Source organism: Athene noctua, chromosome 17 (assembly GCF_965140245.1).
Source record: "Athene noctua chromosome 17, bAthNoc1.hap1.1, whole genome shotgun sequence".
Lineage (NCBI taxonomy): Eukaryota > Metazoa > Chordata > Aves > Strigiformes > Strigidae > Athene > Athene noctua.
Genome location: NC_134053.1, coordinates 3897376 through 3921879, shown reverse-complemented (window position 1 = coordinate 3921879; position 24504 = coordinate 3897376). Strand labels below are relative to the sequence as shown.

General features: G+C 46.1%; 3 protein-coding genes across 13 annotated transcripts in view; 2 read left to right on the top strand and 1 right to left on the bottom strand.

Annotated features, from left to right (window-relative positions):
* The first annotated feature begins 1729 nt into the window (after positions 1-1729).
* On the top strand, positions 1730-16712 carry CDK2AP1 (cyclin dependent kinase 2 associated protein 1). 5 transcript variants are annotated; one of them, XM_074921455.1, is made up of 5 exons: positions 1730-2116; positions 5188-5196; positions 12008-12114; positions 12968-13094; positions 15891-16712. In XM_074921455.1, exons 1-5 carry the CDS (start codon positions 1909-1911, stop codon positions 15956-15958), a joined length of 519 nt encoding a protein of 172 aa, XP_074777556.1. In that variant the 5' UTR covers positions 1730-1908; the 3' UTR covers positions 15959-16712. The 5 variants fall into 5 exon arrangements, with proteins under 5 accessions (XP_074777556.1, XP_074777555.1, XP_074777559.1 ...); XM_074921454.1 differs by lacking the exon at positions 5188-5196 and having other exon boundaries at positions 1731-2116; XM_074921458.1 differs by lacking the exons at positions 1730-2116; positions 5188-5196 and adding an exon at positions 3542-3785.
* A 137-nt stretch (positions 16713-16849) lies between these two features.
* On the bottom strand, positions 16850-21592 carry MTRFR (mitochondrial translation release factor in rescue). 3 transcript variants are annotated; one of them, XR_012634712.1, is made up of 4 exons: positions 21514-21592; positions 18954-19262; positions 17400-18293; positions 16850-16996 (listed from the first exon to the last, which is right to left on the bottom strand). XR_012634712.1 is itself a non-coding variant. In XM_074921461.1 (4 exons), exons 2-3 carry the CDS (start codon positions 19227-19229, stop codon positions 18081-18083), a joined length of 489 nt encoding a protein of 162 aa, XP_074777562.1. In that variant the 5' UTR covers positions 19230-19262; positions 21514-21592; the 3' UTR covers positions 16850-16996; positions 18051-18080. The 3 variants fall into 3 exon arrangements, 2 of the variants coding, with proteins under 2 accessions (XP_074777562.1, XP_074777561.1); XM_074921461.1 differs by having other exon boundaries at positions 18051-18293; XM_074921460.1 differs by having other exon boundaries at positions 16850-18293.
* Positions 21593-21932: 340 nt separating this feature from the next.
* MPHOSPH9 (M-phase phosphoprotein 9) overlaps positions 21933-24504 on the top strand; it is a 32241-nt gene continuing 29669 nt past the window's right edge. For all 5 annotated transcript variants that reach the window (XR_012634711.1, XR_012634710.1, XM_074921397.1 and 2 more), the window contains exon 1: positions 21933-22047. The gene's annotated coding sequence lies outside the window, so the exon portion shown is untranslated. The remainder of the gene's footprint in view (positions 22048-24504) is intronic.

Here is a 24504-nt window from a genome sequence, read left to right as displayed (position 1 = left end):
TGTATGTTTTGAAGCTGTCATTATAAAACCCAAGTGAAACACGGGGGATCTTGTTCTTCACAGTGTTGCTCAGAGCACAGTTTTGTAGAGTTGGTGTAAAGCCGTGAAAAACACGGCAAGCTCGGAACACTCCCATTCTGCACTCACTTGGTGTGACTGTAAACAACCTCACAGCAGTGGAAAATCCCAGAGCGGCATGCCCCTCGCCTGCAGGAATTCGCTGGCCTTCCAGGAATCAACAGAAAGGCAGTTATTTACAAATCTGGAAGTGAAGCTTTTAGGGATGCAAAGTTCTCGCTCACACAGTGCCGATGAGGGTTTACCAGCGCAGTCTTTCAGGATTCACGTAAAATTACACAATTAAAGCCCTGAGCATGAGTGTGAAAATATTGTCACTGAGCGTGTAATTCTATGCCTGGGGCTCTCAGGTCCCCTCTCGAACAGACCGGACTGTGGATCAGTTGTTGTAAGGAGAGTCTGGGCTGCTCTGGGCTGCGCCGCGATAGCTGGAGTCACGTACTTGGACTGGAGATAAAATACAAAACTGTAACAAGATCAAGTATTTCATCTGGTACCAGCCATAATTTTTAGATGTTTCTTTCACACGATGTGCTGTCGCTGGGGCATGAGCCGGGGGGGTTCAAAGGCTAGCTCGTTTTTTCCAACTCTGCCTCAATTCTCCTTTATACTGAGGAAATCATCTAATTGCTCCGTGACTATTTCTGTGCCTCTGCAATGGAGATGCCACCTGCCTCCCTCTGCAGAGCAGTCCACGCTGAGAGATGCTCTGGGCCTAAATCAGCATCACTTAAAAGGAATTTGCCCCCAACTTCCAGGGAGCAGGATCGGGCTTTGTGCTTGCTGTCACCGGCATTAAGTGCAGTATATAGCCTGGGATAGACATTAATTAGCACGTGCAATAAAGCTACCAACCACCTCCACGATCTTTTCTGATGAGATACACGTAGGTCCTGTGGGTCTCAGGCTGAGCTGTGCACCAAGGGAGAGGCTGTCCAGGTCCCAAGCAGTGATACTGGTGTAAATCTGGAATAATTTAATGATTACAGAGGTATGTTTGACATTAACTGACATAAGGAACAAATCTGAGTATTTTACAGTGAAAAGGATGAGTTCTGGAGTGGCAGACACGGGCTGGAAAGCTTTGTAATTTAACCTACAATTTTTTTTTTATTTTTTTTTTTTCCCGTGGGGAAGTTTTACTGCTGCTTGCAAGCAGAAAATGAGTCAATTATCAACGAGATTCGTATTTATTTTTTAATCCCTCGGAAGCTGCATTCTACGTTAACCTTCAGGTGGAGAGAAATAGTGGTTTGAAAGAGGGGAAAAAAAAAAAAAAGGCTGGCAGATTTTTCCTTGGTGGCGTCTAGGGAAAAAAAAAAAAAATCTTTTATCCTAAAATTATCAACAGGTATTTTCCATCGAAATTAGCGGGGGGAGACGGGGAATAAATCCGAGGTGAACGCCCGATTTGAGGGGGGGGAGGCAGCGACAGTTGGGCCACCCTGCGGGACGCGTCAGCTTTTCTCCTCTGACAGGGGCTGTCGGCCGCGGCCCCCCCGCCGCCCGGCGCAGGCAGAGCCGATTTAAATGAGAAGTTGTGCCAAAACTTTCCGAAGTTAATTAACACCCCCACCCCCCCCCCTCCCTCCCCTCGCCGTCGCCGGGCTCCCCGCCTGCCCGCCCTCCCCTCCCCGCCCGGCTCCTCTCACGGCGGCGTCCCTGAGGGGAGCTCCATTGTCTGTGAGGGGATGGCCGCGGCACCCCCCGCCGCCGCGCCCCCTCCGCGCCCCCTCCGCGCCGAGGTGCGCGGGGCGCCGGGCCGCCGCGGCGGGTGGCTGCCTCGTCTCCCCCAAAGTTTTTGGATCCGCGTCTCCTCATGATGTATGGATGATATATTGCATTGTGGGTGTCAATATAACTGACGGCCATATTTGCCGGTGCTGCTACTGCTGTAAACAACCCAAAGTGTCTGGGAGACACGGAGACGCTTCACTGAATTTCAGGACGCTTCTCCTCCTCCCGCTGGCCATGTCTCTGGGAATGTCTTACAAGCCCAACTTGAACGCCCACATCCCCGGGACTCCCCTCAACCCGGGTAAGTCCGTGGCGGCAACTGGGTGGCAAGTTTGGGAGGCGTGCGGCGGGGCGCCGCGGTGCCGCACCGGCACCTGGGGGGAAGCCCCGGACTCGAGTTTTTGCCCAGTCCGGTATGGCGGGGCAGCGGGCTCCGCGCCGGCTCCGCGCCGCCATTACCAGCGCCCGCCCGCCGCTCCGGCGCCCCTCGGCCCGCACCGCGCCGCCCCTCCGCGGGGGGAGCCGCGCCCGCCGGGCCGACTCCGCGCTGCCGCCGCCGCCGCCGCTCCGGGGCTCCGGCCGCCGGGTTTCCTCCATGCTCGGCTCCCCGGGGCGGCTGATTGATCTGGATCAGGAATATTCCGCCGGCGCCTCAGCGAGGACCGCTGCTGGCGGGACGCCGCAAGTGCCGCTCGCGCCGCGCCTCGCCTCGCGCGCGCGGCCGCCCGGCCGCTCTCCTCAGGCGGCGGGGCCGCCCCGGGACCCCGGTCCCGCACCCTCGGCGGGGCTGGAGACAGGGCGGGCGGGCACAGGGCCGCCGGCGCCTCGGGGGGACCCTCCGGCCCCGCGCTCCCCCTCAGAGTCCGCCGGCTCCGCGGAGCAGCCCGGGCGGACGAGCCCTCTCCGCTGGCAGGAGATTTTTTGGAAGGCGGCGAGGGGTTGGCGGGGGGGGCACGAATTGCTCTGTATTTCTCACAAAAGCCCTTTACAAAAATTCCTCGTCTTCCTTGGATCTGTGCAGCAGTCAGCCCAACTTTCCTCTCTGAAAAGTTTCCTTGATGGCATTAACTTTTTGTTTTTTCTTTTTACTACATTCTCCCCCCCCCTTCTTTTTCTTTTTTTTTTTTTTTTTTTTCTTCCCCCCTCCCTAATTTCCGAAGGTAACGGCAGGCGAGTGTTTTTGCTTGTGCCGAGCTGTTGGCTGTAGAAGTGGGTCTCGGTCGCGGGGAGTGTGTGTCAGTCGGTGCAGTCTGAACAAAGCCGCAGCAGCAATTGCTTCGCTGTGGGATATTTGGAGGGGATCTCGCTAATCTGCGCCTCGACTAGTACTAACCAGAACCAAAATGGAGAAGTTGGTTCTGGCTTAAAAATAATATTCCCTGCTTGCCCGCAGCCCCAGCCTGCAGGGTTGGCATCAGACCATCCGCAGCCAGAAACCAGGCTGATTTTTTTTTCTTTCCTTTTGAGAAGGGAAAGTTTTGCAGGCAGTTCAGGAGGGAGGGAAATCAGCCCGGGTGATTTTTACAGTGCCGATTTGTGGTTGTAATCCTGGAAGGTTGATGAACGAAAGGGATCCACAAGATGCACCTCTATTCTAGCTACCAGGAGAGTGGCAATCTTATTTTACTGCAGGGAATCGTCACCAGCCGGTGGATGAACCGAGGTCCCTGTGCCTCAGACACTTCGATCCTGCGTGGAGCTGAGCTCGGTGGGGCTGCGAGCGTGTAAAGGCTCCGTGTGCTTGGGTTGTGTGTGGGGAGCACCGTGGGCCCAGGCGCTGCTCTGCAAAGGGGTCAGGAAGCAGGGGATGTGCTAAGGATTTTTTGACAAAAAGCAGAAGTGTCACCGGAGGAAAAAAAAAAAAAAGAAACAAAACAAAGCCCAGCAAGGGAAACCGTTCTCCTGTCGGCTCCCACGAGAACCTGTGCCTTGCTCTCCGGAACAGCCGTAAAATTGCAGGGAAAACAAAGGTGGTATTTTGCGATGGTGGGTGAGGGGTGGGGATTAGGTCATGCTGTGGGGGGGATCCGAGTCTGGCTGCTCTGCGAGCGAGGGCTGCAAAATCCCGGGTCAGACGTGCCGCTTACAATGCGAGCTGAGTGGTGAAGTTTCTGCCTCCAGTCCTCTTGCTGCCGTGTCTGTGTGCTTTCTAACGCTCCGGCTGCGATCAGGGTTTTAGATTTCTTTCATGCAGTTTTATCTTTCCCTCTGTCCCCCACCCCCCCCGTCCCCCCCCCCCTCCTTTTTTTCTCATAATGCCAAGTTAGCAGTAGTTTGCTGTCATACTGGAACTATTCCTGTCTAAGTTGTCCTCTCTTCCGAGTTGGGATGATCCTCAACACCCCCAGAATGTTTTCAATGAAAGAATGTCCTCCTCTGAATCCAAAATGGGCTCTCTCTTCCCTCCCTGTCTTCTGCCATTATCCTCACGCACCAGCTCTTCCTCTAGCTAGTGGTATTGCCAGCACCGTGGCCTAAGGCCAAGGGAGTTAGACAAAGCAGTCCTTGCAGTTGCACATATCGCATTCAGAGTGATATGACTGCAAATGGCCCCCTCCTTTCTGGAGCTTAATTCTGAGTTGAAGGAGATTGCTTCTCCATTGTGCTTAAATTAAATGCCCCCCAGTCAGGAGGATAAATCCTAGGTTTGCTTCCAAACCTGGGGTGAAGGACACCCCCACCCCACACCCCCCCTGCCCCGTCCTGCAGAGGAGAGGAAAACAGGAAATCTGTCCCTTTTGGCCTGAAATCAGCCCTGCAGAAGCTTCTCTGTATGAATGCTGAATATTTTGGTCTCAGCCGACCGAGGGCTCTGGGCAGCTGTGGATCTCACAGGGATTTTCCTTTGGGAGGTAATGCTGCTTCCCTGCAGTGCAGGGCTTCTGGTGCAGGAGTATTTGGAAAGGCAGTGTCGACTCAGCTCCTGGAGCTGCGTCCTTGCTGCAGAGCTAACTCCTTTGAAGTTTGGGCTGAGAGCGGCCACTTTACAAAATCATGTTTAAACTGTACTCAGTAAGTGGATCAGTGAGATAAAGCAGTTGTGGGTGATGGGTGACTGTGCTCTGTTCTTGCACGGGAGCGTGTTTGGGGACTTGGAAACCTGGACTGAAGTCCAGAGGGAGAGGAGGTGTTTGGGGGGGACGAAAGAGGAGGAGGAAGCCTCTGTGGGCAGATCAGGGGATGACTGCGGCTGAGGAAAATGCTGCTGCTCCCCAAGTGACTCAGGATGCTGGAAGCATCCGGGTGCTGACTCCTCTGCCTGACACAGGCTAAGGGAAGGAGAATGTGTTGCCACAGTAGAATTTGGTGCAGATTCCCCTTCCCCATTGCCCAGGTCAGTGGTGACACTTGGCCCAGGGTGTCTGCAACCAGGCTTGCAGTGTTTTGTCCACATTACCAGTCACCTTCCTGGAGGGCCTGTGCTCTGGGAGTTGGATCCCTGTGTGTAGCACCCCAGGCTGGCAGTGCCAAACTGCCTGTGCCTGGGGGGCTCTCTTTAATCTCCCTCACAAGCACCTTCTCTGCCTGGGTGGTGAAAAGGTGCTGTTAGGGACCTGCAGTGCTGTGGCTCTACCTTCCCAGCCTCACCTGACCCCGCAGCATCCCACGGGAACCTCTGCTACCCTTCCTAACAGCCATGTTTTGATTTGTTTGTATTCTCTTGCTTATCGTACTGAATCCTGCAAAGTACTGTTTCCTCCTCATCTGTCTCGTGTTTTCATATTGTTTAAGTATTTCTCTGTAAGAGGGCCAGCTGCTGAGCGGAGGTGAAGTAGAGCATCTCTTGTTGACTTCAATGGAAGCGGAGAGATTTACACTGGCTGTGAACTGGTCTGTAGTTTGTTGTTCCCCTTGTTTCCATGTGTTGTCTGGTTCTGTGGATGTTCACCAGGATTCCTATTTTGTTCAGAGTTTGTACAGATGAGAGAAAAGTCATTTTAAGATAGAGAAGCCATCAGAAACATCTTGGGATTTTCCTTTGGTTTTATTCTAATTCTTGCAGAAATGTCAGGTTTCAAGACAAAACCCTGTTCCTGTAGTAAAGCTTAAAAAATTTTCTATGTAGGATCTGGAAAAACAAATTCCAGCAGACTGTGACAAGGTGTGCCACACCTCAGAGCAACCAGAACTTTCTTGGTGAAAAGTGCAAATTCTCACCAAGAGGTGAAACGAATTATTTCCCTAACTGGGACTGTAGCTTGTAACTGGAGAGACCAATTTAATTTAATCATGAGAAATGATACCAACCTCACTAGGCCATTTCTTATATTATTAAGACTGCAGCGCAGACTTGCATGAGCAAATGGCTTGCTTGTCGCCCTTTACAGAGACAGCTTGTGTTTGATATTGTTGTCCATATTGAGAGATTGTTTTTGGAGTGGGAGTACTGGAAAGAATACTGTTTGTAGGCAGAACAGAGAGCAAAGGGTTCATGCCTTAACAGAGGGGATAATTACTAGGAAATAACACTCCCCCCGCTGGTTGCCTGATCTCTTGAAGTCCATGTGAAGTTAAAAATTATCTGAAAAGAAGCATGCTGAACGTGTTTCAAGTGGACTTGTTTGGACATTTAGAAACCTGGCATTTTTGGCTTTGTCTACCTGAGTGTTTAACTTCAGAGCAATGGTATGGTTTTCACAGTCAGCAAATCTTCTCATCGTCTCCACCCATCACATGTTGGTTGAGTTGCAGAGTGGTTTTAGTTCATGCTAACTTGATTCCTTTTGGATTAAAGTATACCAGAAGCTCTGCTCCAGTTGTGCAACACTCCATCCCCTTTTAATAGGAACATAAGGGTCCAAACCAAGGACTGGACAGCTTTGAACCCCTCCCACAATACAGACGCTTAGTCTGGGGGACCAGATGCAAATCTAATCTTAAATCGTACCCCCTCACCCCAACTACATGTATACTTGTACCGAGTGCTTTCATCTTTTGATCCTCTCCTATTGTGCCAAATAACTTGATAGTGTAGAAATAGCCTGTGTCTTAAGCTAGAAAAAAAGAATGGTGGGGAGTCCAAGTGACTGACTTTCATTTTTCTCATTTAAAAAAAAAGAAGACAGGGGGGTAGGAAGAGGAGACATAAAACATGACCGTTACCCACATGGAAAGATGAAATAGAATGAGGGTACTAGAGGAAAGGCCCAGAGTGTGACAGATCAAAAGAGCAAGGCCTCTGGCTGTTACGATAAAGAATGTCCTAGTTCTTGAGAACATATTTATGTGTGTGTGCACTGGATTTTTTTAAAAGGAAATAGTTTTATTCAAAGAAAGGCCTGTTTCTACCACAAGGGCTGTTTAAGGGGGAAATAGTGGGTGAAAATATAACTTTCACAACCAGTGCTATAAGGAATGTTTTGTGCAAATGAGAACGGGCTCCATTATTTTAAATTAAAAAATTTATTGGAAGGTTGGGAGAAATGGGGGCTGGTTTCACTCTGGGTTGGCAACTCCTATAGAGTTCAGCGTGGCTTGGCTGTGCGGTAGATCTACTTGTATAGACGTGCATGTGGTGTCCCATGGGTGGCAAGGAGCTTTTGTTGAACTTAAACCAAAGGGCGTAGAGGGCTAAAGAATCTAATAGTCTTTTCGCCAGCCAAAACACTACACGGGTGTTTCAGGCTGTGTTCATATACTCGCTGCAGGAATGGCTGTGCTCATTGAAGATGTTACCTCTCCCCTGTGCTGGAAGATACTTGCCTTGTGATGTATGTTGGCAGAGCAGCTTACACCAACACTTCTGGTGTGTTTTGTGGCAAAGTTGTCTGGTTTAGGACAGAAGAAGTTACATCCGCTCAGTTAAAATATTCCAGTCTGGTTGTCTCATACTGCATGTCACCAGGAATCAAACTGCTGTCATCTGAAACAGGTGAGGATTGTCCTCCAGTTGTGTGACAGAGGCAGTACCCTCCAGCACCGGGCTCTGTATAAAGGTGTAATGACCGCCAGCCATCCAAACAGCAACAGCCTTTAATGTTGCAAGCAACCTCAGCTTGAAGAGATTGTGAAATAGAGGTGGAAGCAGTGAGATTCCGCAGACTATACCACGTACCTTGGATAAACTCCAGGCTACAGGTAGCTATCTCTTCTTACATGCTGTCATGTTCATGTGTACAAAGAGCTTGTAAAATGGCATGAGTTTACCTATGCGGTTTTATAGGACCTCACAAAGTACAGGACAGTAGGAAACATACCCAATGGGGTTGGCTCTTGACTTGTCTAAGTCAGTTCTACATGAGTAACTTGGTGAGTTGAGAAACTGTTTCTGGTTTTACTTTGCTGTTTGTGAGAGTGAAACAGGGTGGTGGTTGAGCTGCGTAGATGCCATGGCATCTGCTGGGAATGGATCAGGTGAGAGTACCTCCGTGTTCCTGCTTCCACTCCTTCCTTGCAGGGTGCACGGTAAGCTGCCTTTCCAGTTATTTTTCCAGCAAGCAGCAGCAATAGAATTAAGAATTAAAACTTAGATCAGCAAATCACTATCACTGCTCGGGCTATGAGATAGTAGCAAAGGAGCCAAAGGGATCCCTACGAACCTATCTAAAATTAATTGGAAGATTCCTGGTCAGAGGGAGTTTAGGCAAACAAAGATTGATTTTAGATCCTTTGTCCCCCAGGGTGTTAATTTGGGCTCAGAGAGACTGCTGGAAGGAAGAGATTTTGACACAAAAATCTCATTCCTGTATTGTTAGACACCCCTCCCCCAATTAATAAAGATTAATCTTGATTAACAAGAAAGTCACTGTATATTTGTGGGGAAAAATGCTTCTGGCAATCTTCTGTTTGAATACAGAAATAAAAGACGTTGGCACAGGAATAAGTGGGTATATAAAAGGTTTTGTGTCCATTTAATTAGGAAAGTGGAGGGAGGAAAGTGCATATATTAATTTAGGTTTTAAACAGCAGCAAGCACTAAGGCAATTTGGGATGTGATACAGGGTGTCACTTAAATTCAGTACCAAGCACACTCCCTTTTCGATTCTTAACCGTCTTCTCTCCATTGTCATTTTAACGTGAGAGCGCAAGCCTCGATTTAGATCCCCCCTCATTTTTTTTTTCTCTCTAGTGAATACCTAATCATCACACTGATTTTTGACTGGGTATTGACTGTGAGACTTGTTGGCCTAATTTTTCTTGCTAAGTATAATAGCAATAGCTGGTGATTTTTTTTTTTTTTTTTTTTTTAATCTGAAATACACAGGATGTTCAGACATGCAGATATATTTTGGGTTAATTGAGTAATAGTCATCTAAGACCCAGGGTTTCTCCTTGAGATTATCATACAAAGTGATAGGTCAAAAAGCTCAGGGTCCGTTACCCTGTGCGATACTAATACCCCCACAATTAATTTCATTTTCATGATTGCATCACCTTAAATTAAGGTGAAATCAAGGATTCTTCTTTTTTTTTTTCCCCTCCAGCTGAGTTTGACTGGCACAACTTCTGACATGGGTGTATGGAGACTGGTACCACGGCCAAGTCAAATCCTTTTCTTTGTTCTCTGGGCCTGCTGCTGCTGATAAAGTGGTCGGCGCATGGCATTATGTCTTATTACATTTTTGATGCAGACTGCAAAGAAACGGGTAAACTCACCATGGTTACCACGATCTGTCATTTGGCAGGGCATGCCGTACTCAGCGATGGCCTCTAGTGTCTGCAGCACAGCTCTGCACATGGCGTGGGTACAGCAGACAATACAGCACCCCTGCCTGCCCAGGCGCCGCGCCTCTCCGCATCTTCACTCCGAATTCACACCCGGAGCCGTGCTCCAACTCCAGCGGCAGGTCCTTGCTCATAGTTGCCTCCCGAAAGTTCTTGTTTGTTTTTTGTCATTCGGTGTTGAGTGAGTCACTGCTGGATTCGAGCTCCCATGCTGAGACCAACTACTGTCCACCGCAACGCCCGAGCGTCGCCGGGCTTTCACATCTGTGAAACTTTCTCAGTCAGCCCCTAGATTCGCTGCTTTGTCTTGGCACATCACGTCTCTAGCAGGGTTTCTTTCTTATCCAGACATACCCTGCTGAGTTATTTCGTACAGACCAAGCACGTGTCGTGGCTTAAATCAACATCATCTGAAACAATCAGTAAATTAACTGTACTATACTGTCATTAACCAATACAGTGGTGATAAATTGTTTTGTGTTTTGCATGGGCTGCAGCTAAGGTTTGCTCGGTGGGTAGAGCAGGATTCCTGAGCCAGGTCATCGGAGTCCTTGCCTTAACTCTGAACCAGTTTGGAGCTCCCGGGTCTTGTATGTGACTGCTTGCAATAACAGTTCAGGAACAAGTCTTTGCAGGATGGGTCTTTTGTTTTATTGTACATGAGGAAAAATCGCTTAAGTCTTTCTCTGCTTAATTGAGGTAATTAAGCCTCCTTACCTTGCAGCACAAGGGGCTCATTAATGTTTTTGAAGCATTTTGAAGTCCTTGGAGGAAAGATGCGGTTTGCTGTTGTGTCATGTTTGGTAACTGTTAAAATTTGGTCATCTTGGACTTGACATACTGGGTTGTACGTACAGAAATCTTAAAATTGTGCATGTATTTTGTGCTGATAATGTGAAGAACTAATTGAGAGAATAGCTGACAACTGTGGTGTTCCTTTGCAGTGCCGTACCCAGTGGGTGTGATGTTTAGTTTTTTGGGGTTTACTATGCTTTAGCAAAATGTGACAGTTAGCTCCATGTGAAACCTTAGTGACAGAAATGCAGATTGTAGTGCCACAAAATTTAGCAGATTAGGTAAAGACAAAGAGAGACCTTGCTTTTTTAAGGTGACTTAGTGACCAGCCCAATTGACTTTTTTAGGATTTCACATCCAGTTAACTAGTAAAAATTAAGAACACGGATTTTTCTTGTAATGAAGACGACCCTACGATGATACCCTGTGGTTAATTCTGAAGTGGAAAGAGGCTTCCCAGCTGAGGACAAGAGTCTGTTCTACTGTGTTCAGCAGTGCTTTTTACAGCGTAACTGCTGGCTCTTTCTTTTTGTAGTGAGGGGAAAATATGAATGGAATCACTTGCAACTTTAAAACAAAGCTAGAGATTTACATAGTTCTGAGCCCCAGTGACTTTTATCATCAGTTTAATTTAGATTTAAATGAAGGCTGGTAGATGAGATCTGTTCCTCATACGAAAGACAGTTGGGAATTTTCAGCAAAGGAGTTCGTAAGGGAGAAGATTTTTCCAGACAGCAGGCAGTCTATGTCTGTGCCTACAGGCAAAGACAGCAGCATCAGTGGATGCAGGGGCACTTCGGCTGCAAGAGTGAACAAGTTGAATGGTGTAATGCTCCCTTAGTCCTGAGCTACAGTCTGTAACCAGCAGGTCTTACAGCACTGTTGTGAAATGGGCAGTATAATTAAGCCCCCTGAGAAATATCCAGAAGTTGTTTGTCAAACCCAAATTCTTACCGTTGCGGGGCGAGGGGGAGTAAGTTTTCATTGTTCGTTTCTGGAGCAGTTCATCAATGATCACGTTAGAGTCTCTTTCTGTAACTCCTAGCTGACTCAAAACCTTGTAGATCTGAATATAATCTTTTATAAGTTTAGAAAAAGTAACCATAACCGAAAGTGATGTTACTTTTCCTTTGGTTTACTTACATAGCACAATTTGGCTAAAACCACTCGATGTCACACAGAGTAGTGGCAGCACTCGTTGCCTCCGATGTCATACAATGAGCAGCAGATCTGATATACCTCAACTGACTGTTCCCTATGAATAGTTTTGGCATTGGCTGAAAATAGTACTGAGGGTAACTTGCATTGACCATGTGATGACACTTTGAGTTGCAAAGTTACTTTCAGATAACTTGCACTGAAAAAGTAAAAATAGCACAGTACATTAGACTCATCTATGTGGAATGTATATATGCAAAAATAGGGCTCCTTAATATTTAGTTTGTCTAGGCAGAACAACCTGTCATGCTACACGCTGTTTTACTTTTAGGCAAACAGTTTGCACTGATAATGTTGCAGGCTGTGCTATTTTCAAATGTACAGCAAACATAAGCATTAATTTAACCATTCTCTTCGTAGCAAATAGTGTGACTCTGAGATCTCATTAGTGAGCTTACCCAGAGGTGAGAGGTCACAGCTTTAGAAAAAAGTGATTAAAACGTGTCCCAGTGTAACAGACTAATTCACCTTTAGCTAATAGATTTTTTTTTTGTTTCCTCTTTTCTCTTTGCAGCTGGGAGTGTTCACTCTCCTTCCACAAGTATGGCAACATCTGCGCAATATAGACAGCTTATAAATGACTACGGACCCCCATCTCTAGGCTATACACAAGGGATGCAGGTACAGCTTTGCTTGTTGTTTTTCTCTAATCAGATCACTGACCCTGCGTTTGCATAGTAGCATGGATTCTGGCCTGTAATCTGAGGTGTTCCTCCCTCCCACCAAGATTTGAAATCAAACCCAAATGGCAGACTGATTCATCGCACATGTCTCGGGATCAAATTAGACTAAGCGGAGTGCTGAGTGAGATTGGTTACTAATTAACTGTTAGTCCATCCCATCTGAGTCACACTGAAACATGTCTTCAGTTATGTTCCGATAGTAAGGGCTCTAACATATTTTAATATTATTTGTTAAAAAAGGAATATTTCTAGACTGTTTTCTTCAGCAAATTTATACTCTAAAATTTAGTCTCATGAAGCGTGTCTCACAGACAGGCCTATAGACTGCTTCGGGAATCTGGTGTTAAACTTTCTGTGAAATGGATTTGACTTGATAGCATTTCCCTTATGATATGGGCACTTTGGTTTTATCTGCTTTCACTCTCTCTGCCTAGCTAACCACTGCACAGAATATACACCTGAACATTGAAAAAGCAGAAATAGAGTTAAATAAGCAGTTCCCACTCTGCTGTTCTTGCAGGACTGTTTTAACTTCTGTTTCACCTACGGTCCTAGTCTCACAGCTGCATCCTCCCAGTTGATCCCAGTTTTTGAAGGGCACGTAGCATTGTGTCCAGCTGTAGCAGCAACCGCAAAAGGAAAATCATGTTTATATAATAAACTTGAAATTTTTTTTTAATAAGTGGCTTCCAGGGATGTTTCTGGTCCTCCATGAATTTCCAGTTCTGCTTGTTGTAATAAGTTTTGTTTTTAGCAGTATTTGATTGAGATTAATGTACTTTCAACTACAGGGTACCAGCAGCAGTCAAGTACCGCAGAGCAAATACGCAGAACTTCTAGCGATCATAGAAGAATTAGGAAAAGAGATTAGACCCACATACGCTGGGAGTAAAAGTGCGATGGAGAGGCTAAAAAGAGGTAATGTTCAAATTTCTTTAAAAAGAAATATAAATTGTCTCCATACACTTCATGTGCTGACTATTTGCATACAGCTTCATGACAACTGTTTCCTTTGAAAGGAGACAGCTGTCTGGAGCTCGTCATTAGACTAGGTGTATTCACAGGCAACTGAAACCTTGGGATACTCTATATTCATGCTGTATTTGATAGATAAACCAGTGACAAAATGTGATTTATGTGCACAAGAGGAATTTCAGTTAATAATTCAAACCTTATTTTAGAACCCTTAAGGTGTCTAATGGATATGTTCTTTCAGGTTCCTGGTGACTGACTTGCCCCTTCAATTCCCTTTTCCCCCCCCATCTCCAGAATATACAGCTGAGCGTTGTTTACTGCTTCTCACATACATCACCTGTCTGCTTGACCCAGGAGCCTTTACTAAAGTGTTTTGCCTGAAGAAATACTACATTGTGGTAGTTCACAGTAAGGCTGGTGGAGAGCAGAGCTACAAAAAAAAAAAAAAAGGTTGTCAGGGAAGGCTGTTCAGACTGAGGTGTCCCACATACACGTTCCTCCTCTCTGTGGAGTGTTGGGCTGCTTAGGGTCCCTTACCTGTTGTCAAGTGGATGTCATTAAGAGCCCACTAGGAAGGGACATTGAAGCTTTTAGGCCTGGCTGATGAGGTCTCTCTGTCTGTTGCTTTGTCAGCTAAAAGGGGTAATAAATGGCCTTTCCTTGCAGTGTAAAAGAAACCCCCGGCATGCCCCACTGCTGACATCAGCTCGACATTGTCCTCTGCAGGAGATGTGTGAGGAGGGATATTTCCAAAGGAGCAATGGGACATTCCACTGCTCCAGCTCATGAAATGACCCTGAAAGGCCATTGACAACAGTTGTGCTGCAGTTTTGTCCCTTGCCAATATAATGTGGTTACTTTTCCCTCCCTTTCCTCAGTCCTTGTGCTGAGTTTCGCTCATGCGTTCAACCCTGAGTGGGAATGTTACTGTAACAGATTAACTTCACCACGTTGCAAATCCCTCTTACATTTACCCAAGACTACAAAGCTTTATTTAAGGCTCAACCATTATGGGAGAGTAATATATCTGCCATGACATGCAATAAAATGACTAGTAGCTGTTCTGGGAAAGGATGCAATAAAGCCTGCTGATGAGTGGTAAGTGGAATCTGGCCCAGCTAAAATCAATGTTGCTGGAGTCTCTCTTTATTGCATTGCCTGAGTCAGTATTAATAGATCATGAATGGCAATAGGCTAATGGGGACAACTTGAGAGAGACCGGCAGAGATGCAGACGTTCTCTGAACTGAATGGTTCAGTTCGGTGAGAAGTTGTTTTGCTGCTTCTTGCAGTGAGTGTTTAGTTTGTTGGCTAAGGCAGGTTGAAGATTCAGTGCTGCCACTGTGACTTGCCAGTGTTGTGAAGAATCCCGAATACATACTTTTTGCTGCCATCTTTTGGTGAGGAGCGTACCTCTCGTTCCATTTTGGGAGCGGAATGGCTGAAGGAGCACGTGGAAGTGTGAGAGCAGAAGTGATCGAGGGTAACCACGTGACTGCAGCCTCCACGGCCATGTGGAGGTTATTCCGGAATATAGTCCCTGTCCCCAGCTCCACCGGCTCCTAAGCACAGAGGCTACTGACCTCTAAAATTGGCCAAACTCCCAGTGTTCTACATAATTCAGGGTAGTTCTGCTGCATAAACTGGGCGTCCTGCCACCAGATCCAGGTCTGATGCACTGCTCTGCGAGTGTGATTCTGTATCCTGCAGCTGCAGGATGCAGCTTTGTCTGAGTCACTTTAACCCTCTGCAAAGCCTTGCACCTGTCACATCCCAAGCCAGGACTCCTAAATGCTGTTGCCGTGATCTGGGCTTAGCAGCCTTCTAGAAACAGAATCCATTATCTCTAAATAGAGATTAAACCTCATCTATTGCCTTATTGTCCTTTCTCCACCTTGTTAAAGAGCATGATTGAGCAGCAAAATCGCCTTTTATCTTGTCCTGTCAGTAAAATATAACCTCATTTGTTGTAGAAAAATCTGCCCGTCTCTCAATTTAAAATCTGTCTCAAGCTCTGTTCTTTCAGCAGGTCTGTGAACATGAATCTAGATTTAGTTCCAGGATTAAGAATCAAGGTCCAGATTGCTGGAACTCAAAGGCAACAGGACTTGTAGTGGAAAATTCCACATTATGTCTATCAGATGAGAGTAGATATGGCAGCATGTAAAGTGGTGATGATTTACACTGGGAGCTGAGCCAGTGTTAGGAGGTAACTCTGCACACACCATAAAAAATGTTTTATTCTTACTAGAGACACAACTTGTGTTTAAGCAGTATTATGGAGGCTTGGATTTTGATGCATCTTCTTAAGAGAACTGTCCCAAGGTATTTTTAGAGCTTGCTAAGATGACTCCCCAAATAACTTTGTATTTTTGTTCACTTCGCTGTAATAGAATAACTCGCAACTAGGTGATTTGTTTCTTTTCCTTCTTTCTGTTAAGTCTCTGATTTTAAACAGGCCCGTACTGCACATTTAAGATACACCTGTCACTGCAGACCTACAAATCTTACCATGCTCTGATTCCTGGTTTAGTCCCTTTTCAATTCATAATGCCAGTTTGGGAAAGCAAACTTGTTTAGCAGCAGCTGATGTTTGGGAAGCGAGGGATCTCTCCCTTTCCTGAGCCACGCTGTGGTACCCTTGGCAACTCAGGACAGAAATACGTAAACCTTTCTCCGGACTGTCGTTGCATATGTGACCTGAATGAGATGATTTAAAGTATGTTCGATTCTTTTGCAGGCATTATTCATGCTAGAGGATTAGTTCGGGAATGCTTGGCTGAGACGGAACGAAATGCAAGATCCTAGCCCACTAATTCAGTTGCAAGATTTTCCACCTCTTAATGAAGAAAAAGTAACACTTATTCCTTTTGACTCTTGAAACATTCAGACAAATTCCTTTATTTTGAATGTTTTACCTTTCTTGTTTTGCCCTTACAAAAATGTATAGTTAAGACTGAGAAAACAAGGGTTTTTCAACTTACTGAGGGTTTGCATTTTGTAAAGACGTTAAAACTCCCTAAAATGTTTCTAAAACATGAAAACTGAACTGCATGCAGAAGAATGCTCTTTCTCTCCCAGGCTATATTTCAGTTCTCTTCTTATCCAGCCACAGTCTCATTCTGTTTTTTTTTTCTTGACTATATTCACTTAACCCCGTCAATCTTTCAAAGTTTGACATAAGCTCTGAGGATTTTTTTTAATAAATGCAGAATAGCATGCTGTACCTAGTAGTCTGCTAAGTCACAATTTGTCATACAGCATAGGCCCTGCTTAGAAATAACCCTCCCCTTCTCTTAATTTTCCTTTTTTGTTCGTTTTGCATAAACATTTGCATGACTGTTAGTGCTTTGAAGTCCATTTAAAGTGCATGAGTTATATGGAAAATAGGGAAACCTATTAAATAATAACAAGGTCCTGGAAAGCTAATTTCTACATTAAGGCTGGAGATTTCAGTTTAAAGTTTGCCAAAAAAAAAAATTCTGGATAAATTACTAAAACTGTTATTTGCATCTTTGTATGTATTTATTACTTGACGTAATAAAGCTTATTTTCATTAACAGTTTGTATTAAAACTATGTACAGTCACTTTAATCAGATCCATACTCCACGAACAAGAACTCTCAACAGATAAAAATTTAACCTTCATGCAGGAGGCTCAAGTTCAGGAACAGACAAGGGAATGGGCCTGCAGATCACTGGCAACTTTCCATCCATGGCACAGTCTCGATGCAATTGATCTTCGTTAGAAGGTGGCGTAGTTGCTAGTTGTCTCCATTGCTTTCAAAATACATACTACAGCTTTGGTTCTTGAAGGCCAAAACTTGGTGGCAGCTGGTGAGGGTGCTGTCCAAAAATTAAAGAGAAGTTCTGGTTAAGCAGTTAAGAGTTGTTAACAAGATTAAAACAGGAAAGTGTACTTCACTAGTGGCTTCAAAGTAACAGGAACAAAGGAATCGCAGCTGCATGTATTTGCATAAAATGGGAAACTGTCACAGTTTGAGTGAAGATACCAAGGTGCCCAAGCTTAACTGCAGTATAAACATCAGGACTGTAGTGCACTATTGCACAGTCAGATCTAAATCCTAAGGAAAATGGGCTAATACAGCCAGAGCTATGGCTACTTGAAGAAAATACAGTATTAAAAGGCAAAGGTAGTTACTTCACAGCTTGGATAAATGGGATTCTGTTGCCTTGGGAGGCAGCTTCCAATAGGTGTTCTTCTTTATCTGTAATGACCCAATTTTACCTTTGAACTGGAAGAAGATGACTGACCAGCCCTCTCTTGCAGGAGTGCCTTCTGCCCCAGTGCTCACCACCACTCCAGGTAAGATTTGTAAAGCTTCTGTTTAAACTTCATTCAGAATTGAGTAGCCCAGAGCATTTGTTCAGCTAACAGATCTGAAGGAGGCGGCCAGCGACCGAAGTCTCTTCTATCAGCACATCTGTTTAAACCATCAGAACCAGTATCTAAACCTGGTCACAGTTTATGAAGGATTTATGTCTGTAGAGGTGTTGCCCGATAAGGAGGGGAAGTTACAACCTTTTAGAGCTGTTCTCTGTATGTACTGGAACTCCTACAAAGCATCGTAAGTTATCAGCTGGGCAGAAGGAGATCTAGTGAAATTTTTGGTGTCTCCGTTAACAATGGTGGAAATGTTATAGTTCCTTTTTAACAAGGATTGTTTTATCATCTTCTGAACTTGGCAGAAAAACTGATTGCTAAACGTGACGAATGAGATGATGGCAGACAGAAGCAGGACTACATGACTGCTTTTACCACTTCAGTTTTACACTGAGAGCAGGTCACTACTCAGTACTTCAGTTGTGCTTATGAAGCCCTACGTCATCTTTTAGTTTGAAAACTGTATTTAGATATAATGACAAACGTTTCCCTTACCCTCCCAGGGCAACTCAGCATTTCACATATTTATTTCGTATCCAATTGTTGCATTTCTTTAAAATGCTTTTTCCTCTCTAGATTTTCCTTTGCTTTTCTTTTTTTCTCCTGCTTCTTCTTCTCTGACGCTTTCTTCTCTTTATAAACATCACTATCTTCACCTTTGTAGAAGAGGTCCACTTTTTCCCGCAGGATTTCTCGGGCTATCTTTCGGTTCTGCTCCACCGATCTTGTTTGATGACACTGAAGAAATACAATAGGACATTTTTACTGGAACTTTAACCTGTGTAGTCTTCTGCTTTCCCTTTCACTCTATGTATTCCTGCCATTACAGTAAAGAAACTTCCCCCCCCCCCTGCCCCAAGCCAAGAGCATCCTCCTACCAAGAACTGCTGAAACGTTTGTCTCCAGATGATGTATTCTGGAGAGGCTGCCTAGTAATTATTTGCTACTGTAACGTGTCAGACTGGCTTTTGCATTAATCTTTAATGCTTCCATATTACCTCAGAAAGCTTCTGAGTTTAACTTAACTGTGTCTTCCCCTTGTGATAAGGAAGGAAAGATTAATTTCAAAGTATTAATTCACAGAGAGATTCTGCAAAGTGAGTATGCTCAACTTGTTAAGGAAAGCATTCTAACTATCACAAGAGGGACAGGAATGTGACAGCTGCCACTGAAAGTTTTATTGAAAACTACAAAATAGTACTGCATGTCGAAGCCAGGAAGATCAGCTATGACTCCAAGTTTCTTTATCTGTTGATAGCCGAAACTGCTTGCTGAGATTCTTTACAACACATAGAAACTTCTCCTCCTTGACATTTGCACTGTGATTATGCTTTACTCTGAAAGGAGACTTGGAAGACATGATGCAGTCTGTGACTTAATGAAGTAAAATATAATTACCTTCACTACAATCCCAGATGGAATATGCTTCAAGACAACACAGTTGTTTGTCTTATTTGTGGCTTGACCTCCTGGGCCATCACCTCTTACAAACTGTTCTTTTAATTCTGCCTCAGTTAGTCCAAGGAGATTGGAAGAGTTCTTCTTGCCTGCTGCCTGAAGTAAGGGCACTCCTGGCAGAGAAAATTGCTGCTTCCTCAAAATCCATGGTCTCCATGATGGTGTTCGTATGTCTCTCAGTAAGAATGTAATATAAAACACACCTGGAATATTCATACAGAAATGAGGACAGTTTCTCTGGAATGAAACCTGAAATAGAAGTGGGGAATGGAGTTTATAATGAGAATCCTTGTTTTAAGATGATGTCATTTAGCTGCATGTCTTGAGCGGTATTTTGATACTCCATATTTATTTTCAAGGATATTTCAACTGGTTTCAGAAGCATTTGCCTTGAAATGTTTACCACTCTGAATGGAATTTGGATTCTCATTGCCAATTAGGTTTTTTAATAGTCAAGATTATTACTCTGTTGTTGAAAGGGATGTGGAGAACAGTAAATGAATCAGTACTCCTACTAACACTTGGAAAATATTAAACACACCCCAAAAAACAGGAGAGGAAAGGGAGGGTATTTCTGTCTTGCACTCTGGCCTGTACAGTCTGACTTGGAAGTCTCTGCACACACTCCACTCATGCCTGGGTTGTGTCTTGCTGGCAACAGTACCTGCAATTCACATGTCGACACATGCTTGAACTATGTCAAGAGAGGACAGGTGAGGGTGCAGGAATCCTCCTCTGAGAATGCCTTGAACACTGCTCTAAACTACTGAAAGAAACCTGCTGGAAGAAGCAGCAAATTTACATACTACAACTGGCCTAACAAAGTCTTGGCTTCCATCGTTCACTGGTGGAAGGCTGCAAAGAGGAGGTGGAGGGAAAACAAAACAGAAAAAAAGAACGAGAGTTGTCTGTAGAACATTTCTGTCCCAAGGATATGGGTATCAGAAGCAGAGGATAAGGATATACAGCATACAAAGGATATGGATATACAGAACTTGAGTAGTTTCAACAGGTCAGAATGCAAAGACACATTTTTACCTGAGAGAATGGTGCTTGACTGCTTGGTCAAAACAGCCAACTAACGGTACACAGCACAACCCTGGTGTGTGTATTTATGGATTATGATTTTGAGTTCTGAGATTCATTCATTTTTAATGCCGTTAGTACAGGAGACAGAATAATCTTTACCTAAACGGGTTACATGATCTAGACTTGTCTTTTAATCTTGCTCCATTACAGTGGTTTTCAAATTTTGAGGTCAGGCTCTAGCATGCCTAGAATTTGATGGGTGGTCTAATACAGCAAATGTGTAAACTCCATTTCAAATCAGAAGTATTCTGTGTTGATCCTGTTAACAAGCTTGCCCATCCTGCTTTACTTTCATAATTTCCTATATAATCCATTGCATGGAGGAAAAAGAAGCAGCAGACCACCAGGTTTTCACCTACTACTTCACATGCTGGTTTTTCCCAGGTCAAGTTATTAACAAAGGCAGAAAGTGTACATGGAAGTATGCATTATCCTCATGGATAATGAGGAATGGCAGGTTCTGCTGCTGCCAACAGGACTCTTCAACAAGACGTTAGGTAACAAAACATGCTGTTATGCTGCAAATACTTTATTTGATTCAGAGGAAAATACTTCAGCATGTGAAGAAGTGGCATTGAGCAAGTTGAACTTCATTGTTGAAATAAAAACAAGCTTTTACTGCTAAGTAAAGACGTCCACTTGGTGGCACCAGAAGGCAGTAACATGTTTTTTCCTACAAAAAACATGCAGAAAAAATTAGCAGAACTGTTACCTAGTTTTGAAGTGAGCCTTTACTCAACAGCAGGTTTAATTTGGGTACTGCCCCTTTCAAGTAGCCTGTTTTGAAACCAAGACCGAGAGCTCTCTGAGCTCATGTTCAGTGTAAGTCTATTTCTACTGCTTGAAACTGTAGCTATAAGGGTAAACCTGGAAGATTCTAGAGAGTTTTCTCGAGATTTCATTCAGGACAGAAGGTCTCCAAGAAACATGCCTTATAATGCAAAAAAGATAATAATGCTTTGATTCTAAAAAAAAAAAAAAAAAGCTTCGCTTATAAGATTTTTAAGCACAGACTACATAAGAGCTGTGTCAGTAAGAACACTAATCTCCCATTTTTTAAACAGAGAAGCGATCAGCCGTTCTGAGTTTCACTGGAAGGGACACAGGGCAGCGGGACACCTCGGCGCTGACAGGGCAGCGACAATGCACCGCGCAGTCGATTGAACTGTTTTACAGCAGCTGTTTTGCTGAAAATCCTGCACGAACAACTGCATCTGTTGCCCCACACGTCCAGGAAACAGCGAGTAACGATTTCAGCAGAGCCTCCCGCCCAGCCTGACGGCTGCCAGGCGTCGGGAGGGAGGGAAGGAAGGGCAGCGGTCACCGCGCTACGATACCGGCCCTCGGGAGGAGCCGGGGACAGCCCCCCGCAGCCGCCGCGCCGGCCCCCGGCCCCGCCGCCCCCTCTTACCTCAGGCCACACGGGGCAAACGCCACCGCCCCCTCCCGCGCCCGCACTGCGCAGGCGCGTCCCGCTGCGCACGCGTACGCCGCCCTGCCCCGCCCCCGCACGCCTTCGCTCCCCGACGGGCGCCTGTGCGCATGCGCACCCTACAGGGGAGGGCGTTACCGCCAGGCTAATTGGCACTTGGGAAGCCAATCGCCGCGCAAAGGGGCGGGCTTACGCGCTCCTTCCGTCCACTACCAATCAGGACGTGGGAAGCCGCGCGGCGCGTTCCCGCACTAGCCAATCCCCTCGCGGCGGCGCGCGTATTCGCCACCGTAGCGAATCGGAGCGGAAGGCGCGGCCCGGCGCGCGGTCAAGACGGCCAATCACGGGGCTGGGTTCTGTCTCCGGTGCCCTCGGCCCCGCCACGCTCGGAAGCCGGCCGCCAATCGCCGGGCAGTAGGCGGTGGGCCGCGCCTGTTTATCGCCTAACGGCCGCTGGAGGAGGCGCCTCTCGGGCCGCTGCGGGCGCCTCCTCGCGGGCTCCCAGCAATGCGGGTAAGGACCGGGCGAGCCCGGGGGGCGGCCGGCGGGGCCGCAGCCGCCAGCGCTGCCGCACTTGGCCGCGTCCCAGCGCCGCGAAGCCGCCTCCACCGTCCCGCCCCTTTCCCCGACGAGTGGCAGGCCCGCCAGCCAATCCGAAGCGGTGGCGCTGTCAACATCCCGGAGCGCGAGGGGCAGCTGTCTAATGGGAGCGTGGGGGCGGAGCATGACCGGGGCGGGGGCGGAGTCCCGGCGGGGGCAGAGCTGGGGGAGGGGGACACTCGTGAAGGGGGGGGACCCCGGGGGGACGGAGCTGCGGGGAGGGGGTGACCTGTGAGGGGAGGGCGCCGGGGGAGCGGGGCACGGACTGAGGGGAGGCGACCCTGAGCGGGCAGGCGTGCGGGAGGGGGGCCCCTGTGAGGGGAGGGGGGCCCGTGAGGGGCCTTGGCTTTTGGGGTGAGTGCGCGCCCTGAGGCGACCGCGTCTTCAGAGCCCAGCGGCTCGCTGCCCCTTCTCAGCGTCCCTCAGGAGGTCCTTCGGAAGCCGGGGAGATGGGGGCCTGGCAGCGGCGGGGGGACGAGGCGTCCTGTCACCCCTTCGCGATCTGCGAGGAGTCGAGAGCCGTCAGGTCCCGCTCAGGGAGAGATGCAGAACCACAGGGTCTCCGGGTTGGGGTGGCCCAGCTGTTTGCATCTAAACCAGCACTGATTGCTTACGGGTCAAAATACCTTCCGCCTTGTTTTTAAATCGTACTCCTTTGTGGAGAGACTTGGCCGTATAAGGACTGTTTTGTGCAATGGAAGCAATAGATGACAGTTTAGCTGTTCCTCAGCCCAGTTATAGCTCACTTAATATTTTTTTTACTGCGAGCAGACTTCTAATGAGGTTATGAAACCAGCCTGTGTCACAGGGAAGTCCCACCCATCTGCTGTGCTGCTGAGATAGGCCACCCATGATTTCATCCTGGGGAGACGGGGGTGAGATGTAGCCCCCGCTGTTGTCATCCAGCTGCTCCAGAGACACTTGCAGCTTTTGCTTTATCTGTCAGGTGACAGACAACCTTCAAGTCTTCCAGACTTCTGACCACTAGAAAAAGAAGAAAGGCTTTTTTTTTTTTTTTTTTTTTCATTTATCCCAAGAAGGTCTGCCAAAGGGATATGTGTATCTGTGATAACTTCCTTCCAATTCTTGCATTTTCAGCCCCACCCAAAGGAGATAGCTTGAGTGAGTACCTGCAAAACATTTCTGGTAAAGCCAAGCAGGCTGCAGCAAAACGGAAAAAATGGACGGTTGTCCATCATGATCCTGGCAGAAATATTTTTTTATACTTCCTAAACTATCTGTTAGAGATATATCACTATGTACTTACAAATAATGAAAACTTAAATAATGAAAACTTAAATTTGTGGAAGCCAGTAGCATGTCCTTGTAAGCCCTGTAAAAATTCTTGCTTTGAAGGTCTTGTGCTTCTTTAAGACAGCAGGGATTTATTCTTAGTATTACCATGGACTATTAAGATGATATTTTTTAATGTCTCTTTTTGTTTTCCATCTGAGAAATGATTGTAAGGGTTTTCTTCAGTGCTAGAACACAGAATGAATTCACCAGGATGTAGAACGTGCTGAAATAAGCACTATAGAAGAAGTGATTAATCGATGTATTTCAAGTGTTTTCTTCGTATGGAAGGTATGGAAACGGAAAGAATATATTAGTCTCTCTACAGCCTTTCTTATAAACTGCTCTTTGAGTGCTGTAAGACCATCCCACAAGTATTTAGTATTTATTTATTTATGGTGCTTTCAGTTAACCACCTGATGATTTTAACGGCTGTGGGATTCCTGTTTGACTGCTGCTTCTTTTTTTTTTTTTTTTTTTGTTAATTGGTCAGAAATGTAGCTCAAAACAGTTTCAAAGCTTTTTGAATTAACATCATACAGTCATAGGAAGATAGGCGTTCTGTGAAAAAAGTAAGCCAAATATTACACACACAAATGACACAATTGGTGAACTGCAGTCTAAGGCAGTGGGTCTTCGATTTTATTTTTTGGTGGGTGTGTTTTTTCCAGTGAAGGTGCAGATCCCCATTGAGCAGATTTAAATACACTGGTAACAGGCCCTTTCATGGAAGTCTCAAAAACTGTGGAGTGTCAGATTTAAAAAAGTGAACAGAGAAACCCCAACAACACTATTCTACCTGGAATGTTTTGGATTCGGATGCCTTCACAGCCCAGTGTAGCTGTGTGATGCACGGCTAGGGATCTCTGATTTGTAGGAGTCCCCAGCAAGTACAAGGCTGACCAAATAACACCTGTTTGCAAGCATAGCACAGGACAAGGAAGAGAGGTTGGTTGTGGAATACTAGCACTTTCTGGGGTGGTTTGGCTGAAACAACTGCCTCAAATTCTGTTTCATCAAGCAACAAAGTCATATGGCTTTTTTAAAAGAAAAGGGTGATGTTTAATTCTTTGTATT